The sequence below is a fragment of the Triturus cristatus genome, chromosome 4_1 (genome assembly GCF_964204655.1).
Source record: "Triturus cristatus chromosome 4_1, aTriCri1.1, whole genome shotgun sequence".
NCBI classification, from domain to species: Eukaryota; Metazoa; Chordata; class Amphibia; order Caudata; family Salamandridae; genus Triturus; species Triturus cristatus.
The window spans coordinates 464,129,671-464,154,700 of NC_140585.1; the positions used below are offsets into that span (position 1 = coordinate 464,129,671).

The window sequence follows — 25,030 nt, forward strand, 5'->3', positions numbered from 1 at the left end:
CGGCACAGCGGTCGAACAGTTCTATGACCTCAATGAGGGCACGGCGGGGAGCACGTTGACTGAGTGGGACGCGCACAAGGCAGCCATACGGGGACACTGTCTGGGGGTGACGGGGAATATCCGTAAGCAACTTACGTTGCTACTCACCGCTCTGGAGACCCGGCTACTGGCATGCGAACGTCACGGCGAGGGTGGTGGGCGGGACTCGACCCGGCTGGCCCGGCTTCGGGCACGCCATGCTGAGCTGTTGGAGAGGTTGCGCTGCCACAACTACGCTGCCCATTCGGCACGGGTCCACGCCACATCGGACAGGGCGGGGCGATTGCTGGCCTGGCTGATCCGACAGGAATCGGGCTATGCGCCAATAGCCTCCATTCGCGGGTTGGACGGCACGCTGGTGCACACGCAGTGGGAGATCCACCAGGCGCTCACGGCACACTACAAAGATCTGTACACCTCGGTGGGGCGACGGCAGGCACAGGATCTTGATCTGTTCTTGGGGGCTGCCGGCCTCCCCACAGTTCCGGATGCCCACCAGGAAACACTGGAGGGTCCCCTCACTCTGGAGGAGATAGGGGACACGGTGGCCTCATTGGCCTCTGGCAGGGCGCCTGGGCCAGATGGTCTCCAGGCAGAATACTACAAAGCATACCGGGAGTCTCTGGTGCCCCGTCTGCACGCGTTATATCTCACAGCCCTCGAGGAGGCCACTCTGCCCACCTCCATGAGGGAAGCCTACCTGATCTCTTTCCCCAAGCCGGGGCGTGATCCTGCCCATCTAGGGTCCTATCGCCCCCTTGCCCTCCTCAACACCGACTACAAGATCCTGGCCAAGGTCCTGGCGGAGCGGTTGGCCCCCACCGTGCCTGTACTGGTGCACAGGGACCAGAATGGGTTTGTGCCGAAGCGTTGTACTTCGCTTAATCTTCGCCGGTTCTTCTGTGTTGCCACACACGGTGCACAGCATTGGCCACGGGCGGGCTGTCTAGTGTTAGACCTTGAGAGAGCCTTCGATAGCTTGGAATGGGGCTACCTGGTGGCTACACTATCGCATTACGGACTAGGCCTTGGGTTTCTGCAAATGGCGGCGCTCCTCTATAAGAACCCTGTGGTCCGGGTGAGAACTGGCCCGTATATTTCCGAGGCCATCTCGGTTGGCCGAGGTACCAGGCAGGGGTGCCCCCTCTCACCCCTCCTTTTTGCGCTTGTCATTGAGCCCTTGGCGGCCACCCTGCGGGGGGTGTTGACGGATGGCATTCCAATGGGCGACGCCACCCACCAGGTTTCCTTGTACGCGGATGACCTCTTGATCTTCGTGCGGGACGTGGCGAATATCTCAGGGGAACTTGAACGGGTTCTCACAGAGTTTGCAACGCTTTCCGGGTTAAGGGTGAACGCAGCCAAATCGTGTCTCTACCCGTTCCGTGATGATACCCTGGATCCCCGGTTTCAACTGGGAGGTGTGCCTGTCCGGTGGCAACCGGACACTTTCCGTTACCTGGGCATTCAGGTGTACCGGCGACCCGCTGACTTAGTGGAGGGTAACTTGGGCAGGGCGGTGACGGCGATCAGGGCCCAGATGCGTTTCTGGGGCACCCTTCCCCTTGCGGTCACAGGTCGCATTGCGCTGGTCAAAATGGTGGCCCTGCCCAGACTCCTCTACTATTTTGCTAACCTGCCGACCTATATCCCGGCGTCCTTTTTTGCCGCCCTGGAGCGCTCCCTTCGGGACTTTGTGTGGGGCATCGCACGACACAGAGTGGCGCTCTCTAAGTTATACCTCCCCACGGGTCAGGGGGGACTCGCGATGCCCTGCTTTGCACACTATTACCTAGCAGCACAGCTGCAATGGGTGGCCAGGTGGTTGGCCGACCGGGAGAGGGACGACACAGCGTCCGTGGAGCCACCGCTCCCCCTGACGGATGTCATCGCGCTGTTCCATCCGACGGCCAGAGCAACCAAGCCGGGGCCCCTCCTAGTGGCGGTGGCCTGTCGGTGCTATCGGCGTGCCCTCTACCTGACTCGGTCGCACACCCCATATGCCCCTGCCATACCGATCGAGGGTTCACCTAGCGGTCGAGGGATATTGCGCTCGGCAGAGCTTGCCGACTGGCATGCGGCGGATATTTGTACGCTGGGGGACCTTTACCACGACGGTGCGCTTATACCGTTCGCTCAGCTGGTGGAGGAGACGGGGTTACCGGCCGGTCAGTTCCTCCGTCACCGCTCGCTAGTCGCGACGCTGACGAATCGGTGGGGTGCTCTTCAGGAGGAACCGGCGCAACACCTCATGATGCAGTACCTCCACGTCATGGGACGGGGCGGTCACATGATTCGCTGGTTCGCGGCCTCCTTGCGCACGATGGTGGCGGCGGACCTGTCTTCACTACGGGGTAAATGGGAAATGGATCTGGACCGTCCCCTGACCGACAAGGAATGGAGGGACACGCTACGGGGGCCCACACGGATCCCCAGGAATCTGCGGTTTCGCCAAATCCAGTACTTCATACTGCACAGAGCATATCTCACTCCCGACTCCATCAATCGCTATTTCCACCGGGCGGACGCTGAGTGCCCACGCTGCAGGGCTCCGGATGCTGGACTAGTACATATGTTATGGAGCTGTCCAGCGCTCGACTCATACTGGCGGACGGTGCATGGAGCGTTGCGTACTTGCACCGGCCCGCTGGCACAGCGAGATTGGCCCGCCTGTCTGTTACACTTGTTTGATAGAACTCCCCCCACGAAGGTTGCCTGTCGTTTCCTCGACCTGGGCCTGATTGTGGCGAAGCGGTTAATTACCAAGCGCTGGAAGGCGGCTGAACCCCCTCGGGTGCAGGCGTGGCGGAGTTCCTTGTTAGTGTGGGCGGGGGCGGAGGGTACAGCTCTCCTGCGAGAGGAAACGTTAGGCCTCAGACGCACACCCATAGCGAGTCAATGGGACGTACACCTACAGGCCCTGATGCAACTGGATGGGGATGCCCTGGGACTCTGTGGGTCACATTTTGCGGAGCCACTTCCTGGAGGGGAGGGGAGTAGAGGTGAGCCTGGGAGACCCACTCTGGGGATTGGCGGGGAGGCCCTAGCCGAACCGGGAGGATGTGCGGACAATAACATTTGCCTCTCATAGAACGATAAGCCACGGGGGATAGGGGGGCCGGGTTTTGGGGGGAGAGGGTGGACCGGGGGGGGGGGGTATCCTGAGGGTCGTATGGTCTAAGATCGAACCTGCTGCTGTTGCTCTGTTGGGCTTCTGTTGTTTAACCCATCTTCTTTTACTTAATTTCGGTTGTTATATGAATCTGTTTAACTGCGGGCAGTGGCCCTGACACTTCCTTGCTTGCATTACTCCGCGCCTCGTAGTGGCGTTGGATTCTGTGGCTCACCGCATTCACAATTAGCGGATGCTCCCCTGAATACCGGACTCATTGCCTGTGAGATATTACATTCCTGATGTATGCTATGTCTATATCATCAAATGCTAATAAACAGATTTCATAATAAGAGGGACTTGACCTGGACTTAAGAGTGTTTTTTAAGTAGGAGCTGCAGTGAAAGAGAGGAAACGGAGCTGTGTCCGCCCAGCGTGCATAGGTACATTGCGTTAAAAACTGTACCAACCACTGAACCATATCTTTTAGGGCTTAAAAGCATTTATGATCGCTTCTTATTGACGAGGTTTCAGCTTGATCTTTTCCACTATCTCCTGGCACAACCATATGGCGCTCATAGAGGTCAGTGCCTCATGCCCTGTGGCTGTGACGGTCAGTCTCCTCAGGACATGAGGCACTTTTTAATATTTTGTCGTTTTTACGCAGCTCCCAGAAAGTTATTTATTATTCCTATTCTTAAAAAGACTTGTTTTAGGAGGGTGAGACCAGCTTTTATCTTGTTACAGCTCCTCTCTAGTGATAGCGTTTTGTACACGCTTAACTTTTGGCGGGTTGCTGTTAGACTCAGGTCAAGTTGTGATTAATCTTGGCATTTGGGTTCATCAATCTCTACCCTGTAATTAGAATACCCTGGTTGTACTGTATTGCGAATGTATAATCTGACAAATGTATATTAATGTTTGTATGACTTTTATGGTTTTATTTGTAAAACGGAATAAAGTTTTTGATGATGATACTCTCCATACTATTTTTGGCAAAAAGGGTGATCACACTTCCATCAATCCCTTGAGAAAATTGAAAGGATTGTTTTGGTAGTGCCAGTGTTGCTATTTGTATATTTTGTATATACTGTTTAAAATTGTGGATGTCTTGTACAATGAATGAAATATAATATGAGTGAAGTAAAAACATTTGTATTTTAATGCATCCCTGAATGTAATTCTCCTACTTTTACAATGAACTGTTTGGATCACATTTGTGACCGTGAATACGTGTCAAACTTACTTCTAATATAAATGATTCCTCCAGGGATATTTTTTGTATAAAACTTTACTCTACCCAATTCCTTGGGGATAATTGGGTTGCCCTTTTGTGTCAATATACTGTGGTGTAAGCATGCACTTTTATACCTCACCACAGCAGGGCTTTACACTTTAATTTCGCCAAATATCTTTTAGCAGCTTACAAGCTTTGCAAAACGCTTTGTTGCCCCTAAGTCAATCTTATATGAAACGAGTGAGTAATGGGGTCCGAGGGAAACACACGACCAGCCTAGACACGTCCCCCAACTAATTATGAATAAACAAAGAAGTCCAGGGGTCAGAAAAACAAAAATCAATAAAGTAGAGAATGTGGAAACCTGTGTGGTGCACAGACCACTATCTGGACAAGAAAGTCCTCATAAAGAGGACATAATCCCATCACCTACCGTGGTGGCATGCTTCATCATATGGGATCTCCTCTTAACCACACCTGGTGTGATTAAGGAGCTACTACTCCCAGCGTATTTCTAAGGGAGGAGCTCGCGGATGTTTTAACTATACGAGAAGGAAGAGATCTCCTGAAGATCAATGAAGATAGCCTGGGTAAGGTGAAAAATCACGTGCAGTGTAAGAAAAAAGTGATATAAAATTGACTACAGGGAAAAAAATGATTTAATGAAGATCTCCCGGTGCCAACATTAAAAGAACAGTAGTAGCTCGGTCTAAACGAAATTGCGAGCGCGCATACATTAAACCAAACAACGGTCTACATGTTTCAGCCAATACAGATCAAAAGATTGTGATCATGGCTTTCTTCAGGACCATACATAAACTACTGCAGCCAAATCTTAGTGCCTAAATCACTAATACGTGTAAATGTCACAAAAATTGTATTAAATAAGAACGATACAACCAACTGTGTACCTGAGTGTTGATTCTATTGTATAGAACACTACAGGACAAGAAGATAGGTACCTGTACAAAAATGACAAAAAACATAAAACAAGTGAGAAATATTCTCAACCAGATAGTGTACACCGCACAGCTTTAAAACCAACATGCCCAACTTACGCCAGACAACTCTTGGCAGATCTTACCCGTGTTAAATCGGGACTACCGCCTGCCGCTCCTGGTCACAACTCAGGGCGTGAGGCAACGCTCTGTGAAAGATAAAATAAACTGATATAGTGGGGGTCAAATGCAGAGATGGTAATAAATACAACAAGTGTATTAATGTTCTTAACAACACTGCATGTTGCTCGTAATGATCCCTACAAAAAGGGGATCAAAGTGGCCGCTAAAGAACTGTTGTCACTTGAATGGTGCTAACACATCTAGTCACATCACAGTACCTCATAGTTGTTCTATAATTGGGGCCAGATAATCATGCATAACAGACTGAATGGCCACCTACTGGATATTTAAAATAGCTAATCTTACCAATCCCAAGGAGGGGTTACAACTGCTTAAAGGCCGTTAAATACAAGAAACGCCTCTAGTTGAAGTGTTAGAAGCAGTCTCATTCTAACATAACAATTGCGTAACCAGATCGTAGTGACCTAGCAATAAAACAAGACACGAAGGGTGTCTAGTTACATATAAATGTGTAGCGATAGCAGGGCTCCTTACCTCTCCGTCGTTACCCCGGGTTTCCATCCAGGTTGCTCCAAGCGGTAACCGGAGGGCCGGGGAACACGGAATTAAATGCTTCCAAAACGCCAACACGCTAGTGCTATTATGCGTGATGACGTCAATACGCACGGACTGCTAGCCAATGCCAATCAAGGCAGCAGTTGATGACGTAGCTCTAAATGGTGGAAAGGTGGGAAATGTAGTGAACAAGCACGGCTGCATTAAAAGAATGAACAGACTCAAATTGTCTCTCTTAGGGTTTAAACATAACCACACCAACGCGTAGAGCAACCCTTGAAGACTGAATCACTCGTGTCAGCAGCGGTCCACATACCAAATCACAGCAGACTAGACGTAGAAAAATCATCCCATTCTTGAAAATAATAATCAGGTTATACAAATCCATCTCTGGGATTGATAAATGCGTGACTAAGAGACAATCTCTATCGTACAATAGTCACCGCTATTTGAGGTGTACGCGAACGTATAATTGTGAAACACGGTACCAGTTATTCAAAAAAGTGGAATCAAAATTATGTTCTGCGCAAGAGTCATTTATTGTATGTACACAACCTGAAGATAGAATGAACTTGAATAAGGTCATAAAGTGTATACATACACATATACAACATTGTGGTCAAGACAGGTCTCAGCAAACACCTCTCATTATCAATAAAAACCTGATAGCTTATAACAAAGAAAGGGGATCAGAAGTAAGACAAAACCATACTCCAGACAAGAGATCAAACTCTCAAAAAACTGGAGCACTACGTTGTACTTCTCCAGAAAAGGAGGAAGAAAGGAGAAATAATCATCTCTTGGAGAATTCTGACTAATCTATTGTAATAAAGTCCACGGTATGGCATCATTCAGACCAAATTGATCACTACGTAACTTAAACACCCAACGTTGTTCTTTTTTTAATAGAAACTTAAACACATCAGTAACATGGGCAGGAATGTGGGGTTGTTCAAGTACAGTCCACAAGACCTGTTCAGGAGTATGATTACACTCAAAAAAATGATTGGTCAATCTAGTTGATGACCTCCTGCATCGAATGGTACTCTTATGCTCCATAATGCGTTGTTTGATCTTTCTTGTGGTCATACCCACATAGTATTTGAGACAAGGACATGTAATTAGATATATGACCTTATCGCTGTTGCAATTAGTGTGTCGGAGCTGTTTCCATGGTTTCGACAGACCGATATCGATCTCAGTGGTGTGTCTCATTTGCGAACAAACCACACAGCTGCCACAGGGGTGGTGTCCCTGCACAGGCGGGAGATTCCACAAGGAATTGGGTATAAAAGGTGTTATGCTCCTGGGTCTAGTATGGGCTAGAGAGTCACGCAGATTAGTACCTCTTTTGAAAGAAAACAGTGGAAAAGCTAGTTTAACATTCCCAACATTGAGAATGCACCAGTGTTTCCGTACAATTTTTTGGATCTGATTAGAAGAGGTACTGAAGGTGTTGACAAAAGTCAATCTCTCAAGGGGAGCTTTTGGTACAGTAGCTTCTAACAGATCTTCTTGGTTGTTGTTGGCTGCTCGTTTGAATGATAGTCTTATCAGTCTAGATGGATAATTTCTAGAACGGAGGTTCTGTGATAGAACATCGGCAGGCTTGATAAAGGCTTCATTGGTAGAACAGTTTCTCCTCAACCTAAGGAACTGACCAAAGGGCAAGCCTGCCCTGAGCCCTTTAGGATGGAAACTATCATATTGCAGCAATGAGTTCCTTGCCATAGGTTTAGTGTATAGTTCACTTCCCAGGCCTCCATCAAATGGGAAGATCCGGAGATCCAAGAATGACAGGCCCAATTTACTGAATTCCAAAGTGAAATTCAGAAAGTCGTTTTGATCATTGAGCCAGTGATGAAAAGCATTTAAGGTAATATCATCACCTCTCCATATGACCAAAATATCATCGATGTAACGTTTCCATACAATAATGAAACTCCGAAATGGATTAGTTTCCGTGAGCACATGGTTCTGTTCGAAAAGATGGACATAGAGATTGGCCAGGCTGGGGGCAAAAACACTGTCCATAGAAGTACCGGAAATCTGAAGATAAAACCGGTCTTCGAACTTAAAGAGGTTTTCCATCATTGCCAGCCTGGCGCACTCCATGATAAATGGAACCGGTGAACTCAATGGGTCAGTGCTGTCATCCAATAGCGATCTAATCGCTTCTAACGTATCCAACTGGGGGATACAGGTATACAGAGATTCTACATCGAAACTGACTAGATAGTCAGTCTCAATGTTAAAATCAATACCTGGAAGGATGTTTAAAACATCCTTGGTATCCTGTAGATACATCGGCATCATTTTGACCAGAGGTCTTAAGAAAAAATCTACAAAGGAGGACAAAGGTTCGAGTAATGAACCTATACCCGAAATGATGGGTCTTCCTGGGGGCGGGCGACGCTCTTTGTGCACCTTGGGTAACGTATAGAAATAAGGTGTCACAGGATGTGTGGTAATCAGATAATCAGCCTCATGACTAGAAATCCAACCTTCCAGTTTAGCTTCAATCACTAGTTCTCCCCTAAGTCAATGACATCTGTCCACATCACCCCAGAGGCTGAGGACAACTTGACCTCCTCCCCACACATAATTCTTTTTCCAACTGATTCTTTATTGTTTTTAGATCATGTAAACAGCGTATTACAACAAAACCAGCAAGGCCAGCAGCAGCCCACAGGTCCATAAGGCATCCCCATGCACATTACAAAGCAGACCCTGGTAGTTTACCAAGCAAATGATTAGGTAGGTACAGCACTATACAGTATCAGAATAGGATCAGTAAGCAAACAAGAGCTAGAAACATTCAGCAGGACCTCATACCCCCCGTAACAGTTTGTAACAGAAGGTGTCACTGTATATAACATCCCTATCCACGGGGTGGGGGGGTGGGGGGGGGGGGGGGTTCGAGCAATTGTATTGTACCGTGTGTGCCAATCAGCAATGTCAGGAGGGAGCTATATTAAAAAGAAGAGAAAATAGTCTGTGAAATTGATGGCGCCTCGATGGGCACCCGGTGTGTGCACATAAATACACCATGCAGCGGGCGGAGTAGGAAGGGGAAGCTGGCAGTCAAAACATGTTAGGCACCAGTGTCCTGGGTGGGTGGTGGGAGGGCTTAATGGGTCCAGGCAACTGCCTACAACAGAGCTGTCTTACGTGTCTATGGGGAGGTATTGGAAGTGACACCATAGGTGGTCACCATACCTGCCAACCATGTTGACCACTAAGGTGTAAACTCCCATGGCGCCATTTAGGTTCATCATCTGTTCTGGCCAGGAACTCAGCCATGTATGTGTCCTAAGCATCTAGCGATGGTACCTCTCCCTGCATCACTGGCAATGATCTTCACGTCGCTGTCTCGGTGGAAGCCCATTTGAAAAGATCCTTCAGTCTGAGCGACCGTGATGGTGCTACAGCCAATTTCCCGGACAAAGCTATACGGCTTTTCAGGAAATCGAATGCCAAGTCCATCAAGTTGACAACATACTTGTTCTCGCACGTTCCAGCAGTCAATTCCAGCAGGCAGTGAAGCAGGTCGCACTGCAGTGGATGGTCCCTGACTTCGAATAATACCTTAAAACTTCCCCCCAGAAGTGGGCAATCCCTTGGCCTTCCCACACACCTTAATCACCATCTTTGGATCTATCCCATTTTCATGAACTGCACAATTATCTAGTCCCTAATACACAAGCTTCTAGACTACCCTGTGTGGTTTGAACTTATCAGACAGTCCTTCTCATAAAGCTCCAGATACACTGCTTTCTCTTGTTTAAGGATCTACGGCCAACTGATCAGGCTAATAGAACTGAATTTAGTCTGTGCTTATGTAATTCCCACAGTTGTATTCATATGAGGTGTATAAGTAGGAGAGAATTATTTCTATTAAATCTATCCTTCAATTAGTCATAATTACTAGGACATTTTCCAGCGTCCCTTGGTTGTATGGAAATCTAAGATGGTGAAAGACATTAGGGTGAAGGAGAGACCATTACTGCAAAGAGCTTCTGGCCAATTTGGCTAATCTCACAGGACAGTTTTACAATGGTGTTCTTAGAATATATCTTTAGTTTTTCTTCGGTATCTTTGCTAAAGAAACAAGGCTTTATTCTATGGGAAAGTGTGTGTAACACTTGAACATCAAATTTATATTTAAGCAATAAATCACTTCACAAGTATAAATATCTAACCAGTTACCGTCACCATAGAAATAATAACAGTATGCAATACCACATGCATATCTTTTAAAAGAGATGCATTAAGTAGAGGTGCTTAATTCATAAAAAAGGAAGTGCCAAGGCTCTCTTCAGAAGGCCACTGCAGCTTGCGCCACCAATTGCCCCTGCTTTGCCGCCAGTGATAGTAACAACACAACTACTTACCAACACACTCCAACAAGTGTGGCAGTTCAAACTATTTCAGGCCCACATAGCTATAAGAATGGCCTGGGCAGCAGGTATAGTAATTTTTCATATACATTAAATTAATAATTTGCTGTTGCTGTAGTCCTCTCTAAATTAGCCAGAAAGCGCCACCTTGTGGCAGACTGCCACATGTGCCGGTGTTGACAATTAAGTACCGGTGCCGAGCACCAGAAATCATGGGTTCAAATGAAGCACTGAATTGTAGGAGCAGTTAGCCATCTCACGCGATTAAGTGGCATTTTTCATTAAACAGACCGATTGTCTTAATCTTGCATGCCATAAGTCAAGGAGAAGTAAAAAGGCCATTTGTCTGTTTATGGTAATAATACCTTTCTGGGCTCAGTAATGAGTATGTAATACCTTTCTGGGCCAGCAACATTGCCTGTCAGAACGTGGCAACCAATTCTGTGTTACAAGAACTGCACTGAAGAGCAGACGAGGGTTTTATTTTGTGTGAAATAGCAAAGATCATGACAGTGCATCTGATTATATAGAAAAAGTCTGCTCTCCCAAATGCAGACACAATCTCTTACATTTCACTGGGGATGGTGTGGGGGAATGGAACTGTGGAACGACTTTGCTTCCCTCCTTAGGGTTGCTCTATGCTGCCCACTAGTCTGCCCCAGCATTTACCTCTGTAACCCCGGCAAGCAACACTCCAAGAAAGCCAGCTGGTTCACTCCCGCCCTTCAGGAATCCAGACCCACCTGTAGACTGCTCGAGAAGAAATGGAGAAACAACAAAAGCCCAGAAGCCCAGGTAGCCTTCAAAGCTGCCATCACCGCACACTACCACCTCCTCAAAACTACAAAGAAAACGGCCCTTTAAGACAGAATCAACGCCAACGCACACAACAGCAGAGAAGTCTTTGCCATTGTCAAGGAGTTTGCCAAACCCAACAGCAAGACCACAGACGTCCCACCCTCTGCAACAACCTCAGCACCTTTTTCCACCACAAGATCAAGCAGATCTACGACAGCTTCAACTCTCAAGACTTTCCCACTGTGCCCGTGACCTCCACACCCAAAGACACCCCCAGCACATCCTGCTCAACCGGACCCCTGTCACCACAGACAACACTCTCAAGACCATGAAGAGCATCCATTCAGACCCCTTTCTCGCACCACATCATCCACAGAGCCGCCGCCTTTATCGACCCTAAGCTACGTCGTACCATCAACTGCTCCATCAAGACCGCCTCCTTCCCCCCAGGACTGGAAACACACCGAGATCAACACCCTGCTGAAGAACCCCTCCGCCGACTAGACAGACCTCAAGAACTTCAGATCCTTCTCCCCTTCCCAGCCAAGGTCATCGAGAAGGCCATCAACGCCCAACTCTTTTGAGTTCATCGAAGCCAACCAGGTCATGGACATCTCCTAATTTAGCTTCCGAAGTGATCACCGCACCAAGACTGCCCTCCTTGCCGCCACCGATGACATTCGCTCCTTCCTTGACCGGGGAGAAACAGCAGCCCTCATCCTCCTGGACCTCTCGGCAGCCTTCAATAACATTTCCCACCGCACCCTAAGCATGAGACTCCACGATGCCGGCATCTGCGACAAAGCCCTGGACTGGATCCATTCCTTTCTCACCGGTCTAACACAGCGAGTCAGACTACCACCGTTCCTCTCAGAACCCACACAGATCAGCTACAGAGTGCCCCAGCGCTCATCCCAGAGCCCCACGCTCTTCAAAGTCTACATGGCCCACTCGCAGCCATCGTCGGGAACCACAGACTCAACATAGTGTCCTACGCTGCCGACACCCAACTGATCCTCTCTTTCACCAATGAAACCACAGCCGACAGAGACAACTTCACAACAGCCTTCATCCCGTCGCCACCTTGATGAGAGACAGCTGCCTTAAACTTGACTTGGACAAGACTGAAGTCCTCATCCTGGGACCCACCCCCTCGCTTGAGACAACTGCTGGTGGCTTGCTACACACCCCCACACCCAAGGACCATGCACGAAACCTCGGCATCATACTGGACTCCTCGGTCACAGTGAACTGCCAGATCAACTCCGTCTCCTCATTGTGCTTCAACACGCTTTGCCTGCTTCGAAAGACCTTTAGATGAATCCCCACCGAATCCAGAAAGATAGTCACCCACACGCTCATCAGCAGCAGACTCGACTACGGCAACGCACTCTACAGCAGCGTCACCCAGAAACTTCTCTGGAAACTACAGAACGCTCAAAACGCCCTAGCCGAACTGGTCCTCAACACCCCCCGCCACAGCCACATCACTGAACACCTGCTAGAACTCCACTGGCTCCAAGTCAACAAAAGAGTCACTTTCAAACTCCTCACACACGCCTACAAAGCCCTCCACAACGCAGGATTAGCATATCTGAACAGGATCGGAGGAAGATCCTTCTCCTACCTCGCTGCCTAGACCTGGAACACCCTGCCTCTCCATCTCCGGCAAGCCTGTACGCTGACCCAGTCAAGAAATGATCACAAGACCTGACTCTTCGACTGAACCCCAGCGCCTAGACGGATCAGCAGCACCACCACCCCAATTGGCTTCTTGAGACCTTCACGGGTGAGTAGTCGTGCTATAAAAACCATGAATGATTGATTGATGGATATTAATATGACACAGATGCAAGATCAAAGGTGTTCCTTCATTTGCATGTAAAACCACACCAGTGCAAATTATTGAAATTGCTTTTGGCATCACAGTTGTGCACATTATGCGTTGGTACATAATGCAGAAGGAACTACGCAGGATACTAGATGCATTAATGCATGAAATGTAGTAAGTGGTTGGTCCAGGCCAGATTTGATATCAGTTTTTTTAATAGGATTTGCAGGTTCCCATATAGATTAAGAGATGCTGGAATAGTCCAGACTCCAAGTGTGTTCAAAAGCTTTGCATGCTGGGTTAGCAGCTGCCAATTCCTCCATATACCGGTGGAAAAAAAGGATGTCTAGAAAACAAGATTGTCTTTTTCACTGGTGCTATGTAATCTTGTTTACAGAATTTTCAAAATTGTAATGCTAGCTTCTGTGATATGTCCAAGTATAGCATTATAAAGATTCAAGTAATTAGTTAGGCTGGCTTGAATTACATGGTACCAGCGACATGTTAGACACCGAATAGGGGATACTGAAGAAAATGAGTGAGGGGATAGTAGCATAGTTGGAGATCTGATCACAGGATCCGAAATGCGGCTTGCTACTTGAGTGAGGATGAGAGGCGACACCTTGGACTAAACTGAAAGTAGCATAAGAATCTATCAGATTTTAATAGTCTGAATGTTGGGGCATCTGTGCATATCTTGAAGTCCCCAAGAACGAACAAATAAATGGCCCTGAGCACCACAGGAGAAAGTATTTCAGTCAAACATTGACAAAAAAACACCTGCTGGCACAGGAGGGCATTAAAATCGCATGCATGTATAAGATATGTTAGTAGTTTGCAAATGTCATTAATTTTTCTGTGAATGTGAGAAATATATTATATTTTGTAAGTGTCATGAACTGCATGAGTCATGCATGTATAATATTCCATAGAGAGTCTGTGAAAGTTTGAATAGATATGGCTTCGATTTGGAATAAAGAGAGCGGTCCCTCGAGTTGCTGTTTTTTTTTTATTTTTCTTTCGATACTCCTTTTAGTGATGTAAAAGCATATGAATCATGGGGCAGCTATAACTATATTTGGCTTCACAGGCTTTCACAGTGCGAACATCAATCTGCATTGATTATATGATTAACTATCAGGAGATTAGCATTTTGGACTTTTGAGGTCTGCTGTTAAAGAAGCCAGTCTGCAGATCTCGCCATCTGAATAACAAGCATTTACAATGCAATGGTCTCGGCACTGTTAAAGTTAGAGCTATTGGCATTGCTCATGACATTCTTTTTGTTTATGTTTTTGTTTTTAAAACATTTAAAGAAACGGCATTGTTATTTACAATGTCAATAGCTTAATCAATCTCAAATGCGAGACCTATTGCATTTGCACCCACACACAGAGCAGCACACCCAGAGCCACCCACACAGAGCCACTCACATAGACCAACCCACACACAAATAGAGCCACCCACAGAGCCACCTACACACACACACACAGAGTTACCCACACACAGACAGACCCACCACGCATAGAGCCACCTACAAAAAAAGCCACCCACACACACAGAGCCACACACAGAGCCACCCAGTGGACGCATTAGTCCACCAGACATCACCATAGCAAAAACTCGGCACAACTGCATCTTGCTAGAAAGAAATTTTTGAATAGCAGTAAAACATGCAAACACACCCTAAACTGACACTACATACACGAAAAGGACGGTGCTTAACCCGTTCTACCCTCCCACTCGAATAGGCATGTGGTTAGCACGAGCTCGCAAGAGAAAATACTTCACAGCTACAGGTCAAAGGGGAGGACCGAACAGGACAATAATTTCATAATAACCAACAAGGTCATAACGCAGTGTCACGCGCGAGCCTCAATAATGTCTCTTGGAGACTTCGCAACAAATGACTGCTGATTTATTGTTCACTCTTGCAGCTAATATTGTTATTATATTACCAGGTTTTGACATGGGCTGTCCTCGTACCGGGACCGTTTCTGTGCAGAATTAGATATGCTGTCCAGAGGGTGCACCTACAGGTCCCTCGGAAACAAAATGCACCCACATCCCCAAGTAAATGGCGCTTGCATTTATGCTAAAAAGAGTTGGTGACAGCAGACTATAAACTTGATTTTTATTTATAACATAAACACACACCTCGCCCGGAGCAGCCAGCGAGTACCCCTTACCCGGTCCACCCTGTTCTTGTTACTTGTTACTGCATCCTCGGTATGTGTGCCCTGTTTTTATCCTAGTCATCCATGCTTGCCCCCTGCATCCCTCGCTCAGCAGGTGCTTTGTTACCTAACCCCTGCACCCTACTACTGCCCTGGTACTGTCCGCTCACCCGATACTGCCCGTGCGTGCTCTCGGGATCCTCGAAGGGCACCCTGCGCTCGTCACAGCAAGCCAGCAGCCAGTGGGAACAGGGTTGGGGGGTCCGCGGCAGCTCACGGCTCAGCATCTGCACCAGGCTGCCCCCAGAGAGGCCGAGCGAGAAGCGCCCGCCTGGCCCTGAGCCCCGGCCTGCCTCCTGCCACACCAGCGCCGCCAGCGAGGCGCCCAGCTCCGGGCCCGACGGGTAGGCCGACACCTGCGCGCGCCCCGAGCCCGGCATGGCTGGACTCCTAGCTGGGACATTGGATGCGGGCAGCGGGGCGGGAACAGGGGCGGGGCAGGAAGTTGAGTGCAGGTGTGGTCGGAAGTAGGACAAGAGGATGAGGTAAGGACAAGAAAAGGACAGGAAGTGTGGCACGCGGTGAGACCGGAAAAGGGGCAAGAATAACACGGGAAGTGTGGCACAGGCCAACACGAAGTGGGGCACTGGGAGAATAAAAGAAGCAGGGAAAAGGAGTTGCAAACAGCAAGGCAGAATTAGAACTAGAAACGAGGGCAAGTATCGGATATAAAGCGGAGCAAATGTACTGCAAGAAGTAGGAGGGATGAACAAATGATCCAAAGAACATAAAGGAGAAACAAAATAGCCCATGAAGAAAGACCAACTAGTGACAGCCAAACAAGAGCATGGTTTGGACTCACTATGTGTGACATTAATATGTCAGCACTGTGTTTATGCGTTGTTTGTCTATGATCTTGTATATGAGTCTTTCAGTGATTCTCTTGCACAGATGCGAAACGTGAACTCCTCTGCCGAAGGAGCGTGGTGGACGGGGATGACGCCATGAACACCACTGCCTTTCTCCGAGATGAAGCAGAAATGCCTCGGAGTAATGCAGTGGCGTTTACGGATTCGGGGGCGTGTTTTTCTTTCTCTCCTCTTGCCATTGGCTGGAATGTTACATTCCAGAGGAGAGAAAGAATCAAAAAAACACGCCCCCGAATCCGAAAAGGACGGGGCTTGTTTGGAGAGACAAACCTCTTCTCCAATGGCTGACCAGCATTTAAGAGGCCAGCCAATGGAGAAGAGGAGAGAAGAGAGGCGGGTTCAAGCCCCTCTTCTCCAAGTCATTAAATCTCGCGAGCGAGACTGCGCAAGCGCAGCCTTCGCTAGCGGAGACCTAATAAAGGGTATGAGATTAGCAAGTCCTAGCTCTCCTCCCACTTCCCTGCTCCTTTGAAAGATCCAGGCACTGTCAGAAAGCATTTACTAATACGATATGACGATTTGAGGGTTCTATCCGGATTATGGATTATAAACTGATGTATTTTTGTCTTGCTCTTAAGAAAGAAGTATTTTACAAGTTCGGCATTGAACGGTGTGAGTACTTTAACACAGTGCAGCATCACGGCTTTTTTGTTAACCTTTGCCTTACCTAAGTTGAAAAATAACCTTATTAATTGAAGTATTAAGGTCGACTCACTATGGTAACACATGGACAGTTGTGCTGTAAAACCAGCAAATGGTTGAATCCTCAACTAGCTTTATTTAAAAATCTAATTGTTGTAAACTCTGCACACTTATTTATGTAAATAATGCATATGGAAAGATTGAATACGTTTGATGGAAATCTGTAAACATCCTAAATGCAGTCATTTTTTTGTGTTTAATATTTCATGTAAAATGAAGCATTCAATCTATAGCTAAACAGTAATTTAATATCAAGTGACTTCAGCAGAATGATAGATTTGATTATTTTCTCTTAGTCATTGCTATATGCTAAAAGATCATTATGATTTTTGTAGATCTTGGATGGATCTCAAAAGTGCAAGTGAATCAGCCAGCAGTTTTACGTCGTGCAGAACAAATTCAAAGCCGCAGGACAGTGAAAAAGGACTGGCAAGTAAGTGTTTCTCCTGATTCTATATTGGTGGCCTTTGTGAGATGCATGTTGGAGCCACTGCCTCAAGTTCACAAAACGATGAGGAACAAAGCACGTTCATCTCCAAATTCTGGTGTGTGGACTTTCACAGAACCAACTTTATCTCCTCTGCTCTTCATTGCCATGTTTCCTTTCATCCTACTTGACATCTTGGCAGCGTCTGATGCGGTCACTCAATACTAATTACAATACTTTCCTCATTTGACATCAGTCGCAAAGCCTTATAAGGATTCTATCACCTCACAGGTAGCTTCTTTTCAGCCTCTGCTTCCTGCTCTTCATGAACCCTCGCGCCTGGTAGTGTGACACAAATCCGAGCCTCAAGACCTCTTTTATTATCACTGCCTGCTACCCCTCTAGTGGACATTACACGTTTGGCTTCTGCAATCCTCTCTATACTGACGTCACACACTTTTTTCTTTCTATCTTTTCTCTCACTCCCACCTCCCCCATTAGGTCTTACTTCACAGCTGTATACTAGGGAATGGCTCATTGGTCCAGCATGGTGACCTCATCCAAAATCTTAATACATTACATTCCCCACAGCATCATGTCCTTTATCAACCACATATTGTTAATGTTAGACCTGGCACCATTGGCGTGGGCCTCCCTTCCATTTTTTGCTGTTGCTTCATTTGTTTTTGCTGGTTTTAGATGCTTTGGGCACTGTGCCACTGCTAATCAGTGCCACAGTGCAAGTGCTCCCTATTGTAAATTGATGTATGGATTAGTGACTTCATGATTGGATTATTTGATTTACTGGTCAGACCCTAGTACAGTGCACCATGGGTGCCCTGGGCTTGTAAATCAAATGCTGCTAGTGGGCATGCAGCACTGGTTGGGCCACCCACCAAAGCAGCCTGTGAAGTGTGTCTCAGGCCTGCCATTGCAGAGCCTGTGTGCAGTCTAGTACTGCCATGTCGACTTGGTAAGTGCACCCACTTGCCAGTCTCTAAACCTTCCTTTCTCTTCATATCAGACACCCCTAAGGTAGGCCCAAGGGCAGGGTGCATTGTAAGTAAAAGGTAGGACATGCCCTGATGTGTGTGGCATGTCCTAATAGTGAATTACAGCCACTTTCGTTTTTCACTATTGCAAGGCTACCTGTTCGCCATAGGCCAGAATGGGCAGTTTGATTACAGCACCTTATAATCCTAACTGACCCAGGGAACATGGTAGAAATTCGAGTTCAGTATGCCTGAACTCAGAATGATAAAATACATCTTTTAGTGAAGTTGGTTTTAACATTCTGTGTTTGAAAATACCACTTTTAGAAAGTAGGTATTTTCTGGCCTAACGATCCAAGCCTGCCTTTGCTAGGTTGTGTATTCCTTGTCTGGAGTTTGAGTGACAGGGGCTGGGGGATTCCAGGAGACAGGGTGAGTCAGCACAGGACTGAATAGACCCATCAGCATGTAGAGTGGTGGGAGGAGTTGCACCTGGGACCTGAATAGGGCTGTGCCTGCCTTCAACAATGCTGACTCCACCTCCTGTGGTGCGTCTGATGTCCCTGGCCCACACTGTCAAAGGAAAGAAGGAGTCCTGTAAACAAAGTGCTCGAAGACTGACCAGAACTGGTTTGGACTAGGCAAAGGCCTCTCTGCCTTCAGAGAACAAAGGGAATATGAGTATAAATACTGGGGCCCAGACCCCAAGACTTTAGATCTTTAGGAACCCATGAGGTGTAAGTGGAATGTCCTCTTACCATGCCTTCTCTTTGCTTACCGTGAGGTGCCACAGAAGTCCCTAGGGTTCAGCCCCTTTGAACTTCTGTATGGCCACCCAGTGAGAGGACCTCTTAATCTGGTCAAGGAAGGCTGGGAGCAATCTCCCAGGAAACCTCCCCAGGATGTATATAGTTACATGCTGGCCTTCCAGAACCAGACTAGGCGATTCAGAGAACTCGCTGAGGCAAATCTGGAAACCAGCCAGGCAGAGATAAAGCTGTGGTACAACCAGAATGCCACTCTGGTTGAGCTTCAGTCTGGTCAGAAAGTGTGGGTCATGGCCACAGTGGAGCACTGTGCGCTCCAGGTTAAGTGGACCGGACCATTTGAGGTGGTGGAGCGCAAGAGTCCTGTCACCTACATGGTGGACTTGCGGTCTCCAATGAAACCTTTGCGGGTCCTGCATGTCAACCGCCTGACGCCACACTTGGAGAGGTCCGAAGTGGGCATGCTCTTAGCGACAGATGTTGGAATGGAGGAGGAGACTGAGCCTCTTCCTGACCTCCTGTCTGCGACAGAGCAAGATGGGTCAGTGGATGGTGTAAACCTCTCTTCCACCCTGACCTCGGAGCAACAGAATGACTGTCACCAGTTGCTGGGACAGTTTTCTGATCTGTTCTCCCTGATTACCAGTGTTACTAATTGGTACATCCATGATGTGGACACTGGTGACAGTCCTCCTGTTAAGCACACAACTTACAGGGTAACTGACTGGGTGAGAGCTTGTATCGAGGAGGACTCCAAGATGCTTGCGTTAGGGGTGATTGAGTCCTCTAACAGTCCTTGGGCCAGCCCAGTGGTCTTGATCGCAAAGGCTGCCGCACCGGTTTTCACGCCAGAACCGCGGTTCTGCGTGGATTACCAAGGACTCAATTCAGTCACCAGGACTGATGCGCACCCCATCCCCAGAGCTGATGAGCTCATCGATCGGTTAGGGGCTGCACGGTACCTCAGCATGTTTGACTTAACGTCTGGGTACTGGCAGATCGCCTTGACTGATGGGGCAAGAGAGAGGTCAGCATTCTCCACACCAGATGGGCACTACCAGTTCCGGGTTATGCCCTTTGGGATGACGAATGCCCCTGCCACCTTTCAGAGGTTGGTCAATCAGGTGTTGGCTGGACTGGAAGAGTTCAGTGCCGCCTAACTGGATGACATTGCAGTGTTAAGCGCCAGTTGGGAAGAACATCTGCGCTACCTCTGAGAAATGTTAATGGTGCTGCGGAGAGCAGGCCTCACTATCAAGGCGAGTAAGTGCCAGATCGGGCAGGGTTCTGTGGTGTACTTGGGACACCAAGTTGGGAGCGGCCAAGTGGCGCCCCTACAGCCCAAGTTTGAGACCATCCTGGCTTGGGAACCCCCAAGACCCAGACAGAGATGAGAGCCATTTAGGACTCACTGGGTATTACAGGAGGTTTGTCAAGGGGTATGACGGCATCGTTGCCCCCTTGACCGAGCTGACTTCCAGGAAGCAGCCCAAGAGAGTGGTTTGGACTGAAACCTGTCAGAAAGCTTTTGATGCCCTGAAAACTGCCATGTGCACGGCGCCCATGCTCCTGGCACCCAACTTCTCAAAATAATTTATCATTCAAACAGACGCTTCAGAGCATGGTGTGGGGCTGTTTTGTCACAGATGAATGAGGAGGGCCTAGACCAACCTGTAGCCTTCATCAGTAGGAGGTTACTTTCACGGGAACAGAGGTGGAGTGCGATTGAGAGTGAGGCATTTGCTGTGGTCTGGGCTCTGAAGAAGTTGAAACCATACCTGTTTGGGACTCACTTGCGGGTTTAGACAGACCGCAGGCCCCTCAGAAGGTTGATGCAGATGAGGGGTGAGATTCCAAAGCTGTTGAGGTGGTCAATTTCCCTACAGGGGATGGACTTCACAGTGGAACACCGCCCTGGTACAGAACACGCCAATGCTGATGGTCTGTCCAGATTTGTCTGCCTTAGTGATGAGAACTCCCAGGAGGTAGGGTAGTTCTCCCCACATTTCAGCTGGTGGGGACACGTGTTAGATCTGGCACCATTGGCGTTTGTCTCCCTTCCATTTTTTGCTGTTGCTTCATATGTTTTTGCTGGTTTTAGATGCTTTGGGCACTGTGCCACTGCTAATCAGTGCCACAGTGCAAGTGCTCCCTATTGTAAATTGATGTATGGATTAGTGACTCCATGATTGGATTATTTGATTTACTGGTCAGACCCTAGTACAGTGCACCATGGGTGCCCAGGGCTTGTAAATCAAATGCTGCTAGTGGGCTTGCAGCACTGGTTGTGCCACCCACCAAAGCAGCCTGTAGAATGTGTCTCAGGCCTGCCATTGCAGAGCCTGTGTGCAGTCTAGTACTGCCATGTCGACTTGGTAAGTGCACCCACTTTCCAGTCCCTAAACCTTCCCTTCTCTTAATATCAGACACCCCTAAGGTAGGCCCAAGGACAGGGTGCATTGTAAGTAAAAGGTAGTACATGCCCTGATGTGTGTTGCATGTCCTAATAGTGAATTACAGCCATTTTCGTTTTTCACTATTGGAAGGCTACCTGTTTCCCATAGGTCAGAATGGGCAGTTTGATTATAACACCTTATAATACTAACTGACCCAGGGAACATGGTAGAAATTCGAGTTTAGTATGCCTGAACTCAGAATGATAAAATACATCTTTTAGTAAAGTTGGTTTTAACATTCTGTGTTTGAAAATGCCACTTTAAAAAAATAGTTATTTTTTTGGCTAACTATCCAAGCCTGACTCTAGTAGGTTGTGTATTCCTTGTCTGGAGTTTGAGAGACAGGGGCTGGGGGATTCCAGAAGACAGGGTGAGTCAGCACTGGTCTGAATAGACCCATCTGCATGTAGAGTGGTGGGAGAAGTTGCATTTGGGACCTGAATAAGGCTGTACCTGCCTTCCACAATGCTGGCTCCACCTCCTGTGGTGCGTCTGATATCCCCGGCCCACACTGTCAAAGGAAAGAAGGAGTCCTATAAACAAAGTGCTCCAAGACTGACCAGAACTGGTTTGGACTAGACAAAGGCCTTTCTGCCTTCAGACAACAAAGAGAATATGAGTATAAATACTGGGGCCCAGACCCCAAGACTTTAGATCACTTCTGGGAAACAAGAAGAACCTTTGCTGAGGAGAGGAACCAGAGAGAGAGACTGCAGGAGGAGACCATGCCTATGCTGTGTGCTGTTTGAGGATTGACCTGCAGTGGTTACCTGATTGCTAAAGAAAGGAGAAAGGACTTTGTGCTACTTTCATCTACTTGTAAGAAGATCTCCAAGGGCTTGAACTAGAGCTTGTCTCCTGCCTGAAGTCTCAGGGATACAAGACTTCATCAACCAGCTCCCTTGAGTTCCCTTGCTGGGAATCTGAAGTGCCTGCTGTTGAGCTGGGCCTTCTGAGAGACTGCGTGTCGCTGGGAGCTGGAAGCGCAACTCAAGGCGAAGAAGCGTGTCGCCGCCGCAGCAGTTGTCGCATCGCTGAGGAAGCGTGCCCTTGCTGCCGCTGTAGTCATCGCATCGCCGAAGCGCCTCGCATCACCGGAGAAGAGTGTCGCAGCAGACGCCGTCGCATCACCGGAGAAGCGTGTCGGTGCCAGAGCAGCTGTCATCGCATCGCTGAGGAAGTGTGCTGCCGCTATCGCTTCGCCGGAGCGCCCCGCTTCACTGGAGAAGAGTGTCGCCATCGCAGCAGACGCCGCCGCATTACCAGAGAAGCGTGTTTTCAGGGCCTGTCGCGGCTCAAGAAGATTCACTGAGTCGCCGCACGGCTGTCGGGCGTGCACGCATCACCCCTTCTTTGTCTCAACATCAAGAAGACGCCATTTTTGGTCATTGCACCGGGTCGTGATGCACGGCACGACGCATCACCGTCCCCTACGCAGCAGTAGGGAACTGATGCATCACCGCCCCCGAAGCAAGGAACCGACGCATCACCGTTCTTGCGTGTAAGGAACCAACGCATCACCTTCCCTGCAACTTTTTTGTTTTTATCACGTTACGCATCCAAAGGTACATTGAACGCTAAGTGTCGCATTTACCATCTAAAGATAACTAAGCTATTTCTACCATTCTAAAAGTACAGTATTGTGGATTTTTGTCGTTTGTGATCTTGTGTTAAGTCTATATAAAGATACTTATTTTTATAATACAACGTGTGTGGTGTCCATCTGTAGTGTTGTCACTGTATTACTGTATGTGTTCACAAATGCTTTACACACTGTCTCTGAGATCAGCCTGTCTGCTCATGCCAAGCTACCAAGGGGGTGAGCAGGGGTTGTTTTAGGAGTGTACCCCCTTACCCTGACTAGACGCAAGGGCTCCTATTTGGTCAACGGTACCTACCTCTGCCAACTAAAGACCCCCAAATCTAACAGTTAACAAATGCAGAAACCTTAAAATATTTTTCAATGCTGATATGCGATTTCTTGTGTACCACTTCCATCGCGATCTAAATTGATTATTGTAGTAGCCAACTAGTCATTCTACTATAATACACTTTCTCATGCTGCATAAAATGAACGTTGTCATGTGAACCATTTTCACTCTCCACACTGCAACCTCTTAATTCTGACATCACGCTGGATGCAATTCTATGAACAAACAGGCCAGTGTATAACCAGAAACCACACCAATATCCCTCACCCCCGCCCCCTAATAATTCCCCAGTTCCCCCAATGCACAGGCTGAATGATTCGTGGCACATATAATACTCCTTATTCAAGCTCCAGACTGGTTAGCAAGAAGCCCTTGTGCATTACTCAGAATATAAGTAGTTATCTATGACAGAAGTGGTAGACAGCACTGAATTGGGAAAATGTGCAATCTGTGTTTGTCATCAAAGTAATAGAGGTTACTATTAAAAGAGGTAGGGCATGGAAAGAGGCTAAAAGTTTTTGCTGTTACTTAGTGTTAGACCTGGCATCATTGGCATGGGTTTCCCCTGTATTTTTGCCTTTACCTCCTGTGTTTTTGTTGTGTGTTGGACTTTGTTTTGCTTGTCCAGATGCTTTGGGTACTTTGCCACTGCTTTTCAGTGCCAAAGTGCAAGTGCTCCCTTTGTAAATTGTTGTTATGGATTGGTGTTTCCATAATTGGCTTATTTGATTTACTAGTCAGTCCCTAGTACAATGCACTCGGGGTTGTAAATTAAATGCTGCTAGTGGGCCTGCAGCACTGATTGGGCCACCCACATAAGCAGCCTGTAAATGTAACTCAGGTCTGCCATTGCAGTGCCTGTGTGCAGTCTAGTACTGTCATGTCGACTTGGCATGTGCACCGACTTGTCAGGCCATAACCTTACCTTTTATTACATGTTATTCACCCATAAGGTAGTACCAAGGTACCCCTGTGGGCAGGGTGCAGTGTGTGTGAAATGTAGGACATACCCTGATGTGTGTGACATGTCCTGATAGTGAAATACTGCCAATTTAGTTTTTCACTATTGTAAGGCTATCTGTCCCCTTGGGATAGAATGGAGAGTTTGCTCATAACATCTTATGAGCATTACTGCCCATAGGAACAAGATGGAAAAATAGTTTGTTGAATGTCAGGTTGCAACTATTAGTAAGGGTGATTTTTACATTCTGGGTTTTAAAATACCACTTTTAGAAAGTAGGTATTTTCTTGCCTAACCATCCAATGTGCCTCTGCTAGGATGTGTATTGACCGCCTGGCTTTGGAGTGACAGGGGCTGAGGATGTGCATTCTGTTCAGACAGCCACTTGGGGGGTTGAGGTGTGTCCTGCTTTTCCAGGGTGAGTCAGGACTGGAGTGAATAGACCTGTGCTGCATTCAAAGAAGGGGGGAGGATATTTCTTTCACACATGAATGGGCCTGGTCTGCCAAGGACAATGCTGTCTCCACCTCCTACCAGGAAGCTGCACCAGAAGGAAAGAACTGGTTGTGGCTGGGTAAAGAGGTTCTCTGACACATAGAACAAAGAGATTTGCTGTATAAAAAGAGGGGCCCAG

General features: G+C 47.7%; 1 protein-coding gene across 1 annotated transcript in view; it reads left to right on the top strand.

The window, feature by feature from the left end:
* DERA (deoxyribose-phosphate aldolase) overlaps positions 1 to 25,030 on the top strand; it is a 315,473-nt gene that overhangs the window by 97,477 nt on the left and 192,966 nt on the right. The window contains exon 2 of the mRNA XM_085652666.1: positions 17,198 to 17,295. Within this exon, the coding sequence (XP_085508792.1) occupies positions 17,198 to 17,295 (98 nt within the window). The remainder of the gene's footprint in view (positions 1 to 17,197; positions 17,296 to 25,030) is intronic.